This window comes from Magnolia sinica, chromosome 5 (genome assembly GCF_029962835.1).
Source record: "Magnolia sinica isolate HGM2019 chromosome 5, MsV1, whole genome shotgun sequence".
In the NCBI taxonomy this organism is placed as follows: domain Eukaryota; kingdom Viridiplantae; phylum Streptophyta; class Magnoliopsida; order Magnoliales; family Magnoliaceae; genus Magnolia; species Magnolia sinica.
This window is the reverse complement of record NC_080577.1, coordinates 102,203,013-102,211,865: the sequence shown is the minus strand read 5'-3', so window position 1 is coordinate 102,211,865 and position 8,853 is coordinate 102,203,013. Positions and strand designations below refer to the sequence as shown.

At 40.5% G+C, this 8,853-nt stretch overlaps 1 protein-coding gene across 1 annotated transcript; it reads left to right on the top strand.

Moving 5' to 3' along the window:
* The first annotated feature begins 1,291 nt into the window (after positions 1 to 1,291).
* Positions 1,292 to 7,719, top strand: LOC131246470 (equilibrative nucleotide transporter 1-like). The gene is made up of 2 exons (XM_058246635.1): positions 1,292 to 1,802; positions 6,857 to 7,719. Exons 1-2 carry the CDS (start codon positions 1,292 to 1,294, stop codon positions 7,588 to 7,590), a joined length of 1,245 nt encoding a protein of 414 aa, XP_058102618.1. The 3' UTR covers positions 7,591 to 7,719.
* The last annotated feature ends 1,134 nt before the right edge of the window (positions 7,720 to 8,853 follow it).

The following is an 8,853-nucleotide window of genomic DNA, read 5'->3' as shown; positions in this document are numbered from 1 at the left end:
TATTTGTCATCCAACCTGTTCAAAAGGTCACAAGGACCCGGATGAAGGGAAAGCACAAATGTCAGCTTGATTCAAAGCTTCCGTGGCCCTTTAGAAAATTTTCAACCGTAGGCATACAATTCCCACTGTTCCTGTAGTGTGGTCCGTTTGAGCTTTGGATATGCCTCAATGTTGGGTTAGTATGTTAAAATGAGCTGAAAAAATAGATGGTCGGCTTGGATAAACCTAAAAATCACGGTGGCCCCACAAAGTGTATTCCCACTACGCTATAGCTTGGTGAACTCCACACTGCACAATCCGTGTCCTTGGCTTTTTAGATTCCATAAGTGGGGCCCATTGTCTGACGAAACAAGCATTTTTAATTATTAGCTACAGCCAAAGGGCCATGCCCATGCACCAAAATTCACTAGGATGCTTGCCATCTAATTCCGTCTTTACTCGATTGGACGTGGTCCATCTCTTTCCTTACTGACCGTTTATTCGCACCACATCAATGATGGAGATGGGATCCTTCCGGGCAGATTTTATTTTTTTTAATCGGCCATCCACAATGAGGCTCATAATTTCAATGGACCGGATTACTAATACATGGCCCCACTTGTAAAACCTAAAGCCGGAGCAAACCGTGGATGATCTTGAGCCGGGCACTGTATCCTTGTCTCCTCGAATCTCTCCCTTTCTGATGATCCAAGTTCCAACCATTGAATAAAAGAACGGGTAAAGTCTCAATTCCGACGGATGGGACTTGCGTGTAACCCAAAGCTCTGTGGGGCCCACTTTGATGTCCATGTGACACCCACCACTGAAACTTAAATGGGCCTCACAGAAGTTTTGGGTCACTATGATTTCTACATCCCCGTGGGAATCACCTGATGAACGGGTTGGGTTGCATGTAAAGATTGATGTGGGGTGGTAGAAAGTTTCAACGTCCGCATTTCCATCCCCACTTTTCCTGTGGTGCGGTCCACTTGAGTTTTGGGTCAGTCTCATTTTTGGGATCCCATGCTATCATAATCTGTTGAGACGGATGGACCGAGTGGATTTCAGATGGACGCCGCAGGTGGGCCTCAGAGAGATTCGGTCACACGCAACTTGGTGCCGATTTTCGCCGTACATTTCATTCAAAATAGCTAAAGACAAAAGGCTACATCCAATTCTGATGTACTGAATGGTCTGGATCATCACGAAAGGAAGCCTTGCTAGAGAAACTCCACCTTCAATTAATAGATAGTCAGTATCCAATAGCTAGCGAGATAGAGAATGGGGCTTTTCATCGGCAACGGAGCGTAGAATGGGGCTTTTCATCGGCAACGGAGCAGACGCTCCGTTGCTAAGCTCCATTTCTCCGAAAATACCAAAAGACACCTTCCACCTTGCCTACATAGTCCACTTCATCTTCGGCGTTGGTTTCCTCCTCCCAGGGAATACTTTCATCACAGCCGTCGATTACTTCAGTTATATCTACCCTGGCGTCAATATCAACCGCATCTTCACTGCAGTCAAGATGGTCGTCTGCTTCATCACCGTTGTGATTGTCCTCGGTTGGGCACGGAAATCTAGCAGTTACCTTAGGATCAACATCGGCCTGGCGTTGTTCGTGGCCTCGCTATTGACGGTCCCGATCATCGATTTGGCATACGTGAAGGGAAGGGTGGGCCTCTACAACGGCTTTTATGTGACCGTTGCAGCTGTCGTGGTTTGTGGGGTGGCCAACGGGTTATTTGAAAGCGGAGTGGTGGGCGCTGCGGGAGAGCTTCCGGAGAGATATATGCAAGCAAGTGGTGCGGGATTGGCTGCATCAGGTATGGGATTACTTTGCCACTGTTAATTCCTTAGAATAAGGAGACTGTGCAAAGGCTCAAGATGGGTGGGGCCCACAGGATTTGACAATATATATTTGGAAACGGATTGGCTACTCCCCATTCCACTAGCCAATGGCTAGTGGTCGGTGTTCTGTGGACCCCACCATGATGTATGTGTTTCATCCATGCCGTCCATCTAACTTTCGAGATAATTTTATGTTATGAGCCCAAAAATGAGTTATATCCCAATCTCAAATGGAACACATTATAGGAAACAGTGTTGATTGAACATCGACCATTAAAAACTTTTTGGAAGCTATAAAAGTTTTGGATCAAGCTGATTTTTGTTTTTTCTCTTCATCTAGGTCTGTATGACCTAATCAACAGATTGGATGTCAAATAAACAGTACAGTGGGCCTTAGGAGGATTTTAATGGTGGATATCCAATCACTATTGTTTTACTGTGGTGTGATCCAACTGAGATTTATATGGCTCTCATATTTATCAACAAACCCTAAATTATATGTAAAAATGGATGAATGGCGTGGATAAAAGACATACATCATGGTGGGGCCCACAGAGCACCTACTACTAGCCAGTGGCAGGGGGAGTAGCCGATCCGTTTCCTATATATTTACATTATCTTAGGGTCCTCTTCACATATTTGAAGATGGATGGCTCATGTCCAGCGATCCATCTAACTACTACGGGAGTAAAAATGAGCTAATCATTTCTTTCATCCTTCGGTTAGGATGTCCACTAATACAATCAACAGTTTAGATAATTAAGAGATAATTTATAATGAATATTCTCTTGTTGTTCCTCTCTTAATTTTATCTCTAGATTAGAATGAGTTTGATATGAAGCTCTCATTTGAATTTGAATTTCGAGAGGAGAGTATTAGGGAAACAAATATCCAACACTGAATGTTTTAACGGTTGCGTGAGACCTACTCGTTAGTGATTGTCCACAAATAAATTTTAAAGATATATCCAACAAGCTGGTGTTTGTGACATTCATTAGCTATGTCTTTTTTCGAGCTTGTGTTTTAGTGTGACCAAAGCTCTTGTGAGTCACATCACTTGGACAGATGATAGGGATGCCAACCATTGAATTCATTCACTACATCTTTTTTCTAGTTTGTGTTTTAGTGTGACCAAAGTTCTTGTGAGTCACATCCCTTGGATAGATGATAGGCATGCCAACCATCGAAACCTTCTTTTTATATTCATATGGGAAGTGGATTAATTGCTTCTGGCCTCACCATCTCTAGCAAGGAACGGGCAGATTTGTGTTAGGGCCCACCGTGATGATGTATCTGTTTATTCATACCGTCCATCCCTTCTTTCAGACTATTTTAAAGTAGGAGCCCAAAACTGAGACAGATACCCAACGTTCAAGTGCACCTCACCAGAGATGACTCTCGCACTTCATATTTTGGCACATACTTGAAAATAATACGAGAGGAGATGAACGGCGTGTGTAAACAGATATATCATGGTGAGCTCCCACATAGATCTGCATATTCCTTGCTAGAGATGGACGGCAATCCCACATAGATCTGAGCTATACTATGCGCTCGTCCTCACAATAAGCTCCCGTGAGATCGAATTGTGTAGGCCCCACCGTGATGCGTGTCGACCATCAACACTGTGCATTTGATGGGTGCCCTCTAAATTATGAGATATCCCAAAAGTCAGCTGTATACGGAACTCAGGTGGGCCATAACATCTAAATCATGTGAAGACACCGTTAAAACATATAAAAGCACTTGGTGGAGCCCACCTGAGTTTTGAATGCTGCTGAAACTTGGTATGAACCCTCATCCAAGTGGGACACACATATGGATGGGCTGGATTTGCAAACCACATCTTGCTGGGCCCAAAAAATGATTATGAATGTTTTAATGGTACACGGCCCCTCCCCACTTCTGTATGTGGTGTGGCCCACACAAGTAACGGATTGACTTGATTTTTGAGATCTAGGCCCACGATGGAATGGTGCATCTGACTGATGGGGTAGATTTTCGAAACGCATCATGGTGGGGCCCACCCAGCTCGACCTCATGGGACCGACTCGTGAGGTCGAGCGCATAGTACCTTTTCCCTATATATACATATATATATATATATATATATATATAAACATTAACTGTTTAGAATATTCACGGAAGAGTAACGCATGCTTATGTACATAAATGGATTATATATTATGAGAAGTCCAACCTATTAGATTAAAAGTTAGTCCACCAGCCAGTAACTTCCAGCCTTTCAAGTGAGTGTGACATCCAATATTGTGTCAAATAGGTTAGCCCCATCATATGGATCACCTTCTAAAAAAAGTTAGCGACATCTATTCATTGAGTGGACAACACTTATATTTTCTGTTAATCAATGGCTAGGTATTATTTTCTATGAAATGGCCCACTTGATAAGTAGATGGGTCTGATTCTTGCTTTGGGTGCTCCTCATGAGAAGGCCAACTTGCTCGAGGGGTTGGATATCACATTCACTTAATAAGTTGAAACTTATCCATTAGGTGGACCCTAACTTTGGGAGTATAAGCGGTTTATATATATATAGCCGAATGCTCACCTATGCACCAGTGTGCATGGAACTGGTGCGAACCTTTTTTGAGAACCCATTGAAGTCTGGCTCGATGCCATCAAAGGTTGTTCGATGACATCGAAGGCCTACTCGATGACATCGGTAAAATTTGAAAAATTCATGTTTAGTTGCTGGAATGTTTGGTCTTTAATTTAATGTCATTGAAATGGGTTTGATACCATTGATGGTCTGTCAATGACATTGAAGTCACATAGAAGGTGCCATCGAAGGGTTGGATATCACATTCACTTAATAAGTTGAAACTTATCCATTAGGTGGACCCTAACTTTGGGAGTATAAGCGGTTTATATATATATAGCCGAATGCTCACCTGTGCACCAGTGTGCATGGAACTGGTGTGAACTTTTTTGAAAACCCATTGAAGTCTGGCTCGATGCCATCGAAGGTTGTTCGATGACATCGAAGGCCTACTCGATGACATCGGTAAAATTCAAAAAATTCATGTTTAGTCGCTGGAATGTTTGGTCTTTAATTTAATGTCATTGAAGTGGGTTTGATACCATTGATGGTCTGTCAATGACATTGAAATCACATCGAAGGTGCCATCGAATGATCTCGTAGAAAATATGCAGAATTGCGTAAGTGCGGGATTTATTTCTTATTTCGATGGTGATTCACCTAGAGGCTATATATATATATATATATGGGTGTAATCGAGATTAGGGAGTATCAAATAGTTTTCTAATTCGTTCATAGGTTTTCAAGGGCTTGTAATGGGAAATTCGAGGCTTGATCGAATCGGGTATTCTCTCTATCTCTTGTAATTTCTGCTTTCATAGTGATATCTATTGCTTTGTGCCATGGTATTTCCATGTTAAATTCGGAGTCTTTGTACATGCTTGTGCTTGATTGCGCGATTGGAATACTCTGCTTGATTCATCTTTGTGTGCTTTTGCAGTCCCCCATTGATCATGTAAAGCCCACCTGAAAGAAGTCTTACATGTAAAGCCCACCTGAAAGCCCGATCGGAGCTAAAAACGATCCAGACCATCAGGACTTTAAATCAATCGTACCTCGCAAACTAGAATGAGTTATTAGGCATATTATATATGATTTTGGGCCAGGAGAAGCTACTTAAGCCAACCAATCCTGCTGTGCCAGGTTGCCCATGCCAGATTTGTGAGATTCCATCAGATCGACTGTCAAAAGTCCCATTTATTTTTGTTTTTACTACAAATAGCAAGTTTTACTTCAAGTATAACTTTTGATCATTTGATTTGTAGAAGTCGTGCCCAACATAAAAAGGGCTTAGAGAAGTTAGGAGAATGGAGGTCATCTATAAATAGTAAGTTTACATATTTATAATAAGTCATGTTTTTAGGGTGTTTGATTTGGAGTTTGTGTCTAAAACTCCGTCCAAAGTTTGAGTTCCTTATTTAAAGAGTTGTAATTTTGTTTTTGTTACCATCAATCAAGTTATTTCGAATTTATTAGAAATAATTTTTACTTTGATCCATCACAGATTCGAGGAAGATCTGTGAGGAGTCCAGAGAGATCCGTGGATTCAGAGTAGATATTCCTGAGGAAGACAGTGATCGACCTCATCACGTCCCTTCATGCTCACTAACTCAACTCATTAGACCAAAAGTCTAGCACAACTTATCTGGATGATGAATTTTGTCTGCTGGGTTGGAAGTATTGGACGAACCTATCTAGCAAAAATTATGTTCCACCAACTAGTCCAGTTTTGATCCCTAGTGGGGTGGCTAACAGTGAAGTGTGAACTGACAGTGGGGGTGTACTAACAAGCTAACAAAAAAAAAAAAAAAAACTAGTCCTGTTTTCTTCCATCGATCCAGACGGTCCATGAAGAGGCCTGCATCAGAAATACTTTTAGTGGCAAAATATGCATTTAAATTCTCCAGCAGTGTGCCATCAGCACACGTAGTTGCACTCCTACATAGATTAACATCTAAAATGTTAATCTATCTGCTCCTTCCTAAACGAACTGAAGTCCCCAGTGAATTAAATGATTCAAACCGGTTACCGTTAGCGCCTAACGGTCTTTTTGGTTCATCTCCTTTTCTTTTTTTTTTAAATTGTAATTGTGTATTTCGAAATTAACTTTTTTTTTTGGCAGAGATTAAAGTATGACAATATATATATATATATATATAAAACTATGATCTCTAAACTCTAATACATAATAACGTTAACAAAAATTAGATGAACTCATTTCTAAGTGGCATGCACACATGGTCTAAAATTCTTGATTCACAACTTCAAAAGCTCCATATCAGTATCCATGAGCATTTAGCAAGTCAGCTGGATCGAATCAACTCAGTATTGTCTTTCTTTTTTTTTTTTTTTTAATTATTATTTTCATTCCTTTAATCCATGACTAGAACTGTGTTATTTCAAAGATTATCATATTGAATACAACACCATTTTTCGTGAAATCTTCTGATTTTGAATTTGTTTCTGCAGGGGTGATTGTTTCAGTTTTGAGAATCATAACCAAAGCTATCTACCCACATGATGCTTCTGGTTTAAGAAGCAGCGCAAACCTCTACTTTGGCGTCAGTATCGTCATCATGGTCATTTGCCTAATTTGCTACAACATCAGTAACAAGCTTCCAGTCATTCAGTACTACAAAGATTTGAAGACAAAAGCCCAAGAAGAAGAAGAAGAAAATGATAAACCCTACCTGAGTAAATCTCCATGGAAATCAAGCTTGTGGGACGTTACAAGGCGAGTAAAATGGCTTGCATTTGCAAGATTCCTCATCTTCGTTGTGACTTTCTCAATATTTCCAGGACACATAACGGAAGACGTGCACTCTCGAATCCTCAATGACTGGTACCCAATTCTTCTCATTGCATGTGAGAGTTTGTTCAATCTAGTGGGCATGTCTTTGCCGGCGTTCTATCTCATCAAGAATGAAAACGTCGTAGTCACTGCCTCACTTGCTAGGCTGTTGTTCTATCCTCTCTTTCTTGGTTGCTGGTACGGGCCAGCGTTCCTCCAGACGGAGATTCCAACTGCCACATTGACATGTCTGCTTGGGATAACTAATGGTTATCTTGCCAATGTGTTGTTGATTCTTCCACCCAAAACTGTCCCAATACAGCATGCTGAAGCTGCGGGGATTGTGATGGTAGTGTTTTCAAATCTTGGCTTGTCAGTTGGTTCGATAGCTTCTTGGCTTTGGATCATCTGATCAGATGGTATCAAATGTCTATATATCACCTTTAATACCAGCTTCAAATGTATGTTTCTGTGAATCCATCCATGGAATTCTTTAATGATGTTCCTACCTATTTGATCATATAAAGCTATGTTAATATATTATCTTATTGTCTTTAAAATGAAGATCAAATCGAAGAACAAGAATAATGATACGGTAGTGTATTGACACCAAAAATAGAACGACATGCATCCCCGAGCCAAAATCTTGGTGTGCAGCTCTCCATGGGAGCCTCACCTTGTGCTCCCGCCACCTCGTGCTTCCGCCACCAAGCTATTTCCGTATCGGGTAATGGTGGCTGTATTTGTCACCACCATTACCAATACTAGGCGTGGAGGCTGTCTCGTCCCCTAAATCGGTTGAATATTTTTTTCTTAAAATAATTTGGAAAAATATCCTAAAAAAATCTCAAATAATCTAAATATTCCAATTATGTATTTTATTTTTTTTAAATATGTTTATGGTTGCGTAATAGTCCACTCTTTAGTGAGAGTGTTGTATCAAGCTGTCTAATGAAATAATTATGAAGCTGACAACTTGAAATTGAGTGCAAAACTCATGTATTTAATTTTAACACTAGGGTCAGTTTAGACTGGTTAAACAACACTCACACCAAAAAAACACCTAGCCTGTTAATGGAAACCTTTTGCGTGACAAGCTCACCCATTCAAAGAGCACTTTGCCTAGTAATGAGAACATTTCGCTTGAAACACTCATCAATCCAAAGGGTACTTGATGAGGGACACATTTATATCTTAGTTGGTCAGACTATAATCCTACTAAACCAAGCATCAGGAACCTTTTGCAATCCCGACATACTCATGCACTCGCTCAAAGGATATACAGTAAAGATTCCAAGAGATACTAATTGGGATTTTGGAATTTTCAACCCAATGGTCTTGATTACCTTACTTATTTACGCTTTAGGAATTTTCAACCTAGAAGACTTGATCACCCCGCTTATTTTCGGGTATCTTGTAACTTATTAATCATCCAAGTCATGAATGCATGAAATTTCCATATACCATAGTTCAAGATCATACATGTCATGTATGGGTGTACTCGCTGGTTGTTGATAAGCATTCTCACCCATATAATAATGACGCATTGTCTTCCTAACCGATGGAACATTATATGCTTTGTTTTCTTCATAAACCGGTCGACTCTTAATCAAAGTTTCAGCTAATTTACGAGACATAGGGTGTTTCCTAACATAGTGATCTGATAGCCCTCTAA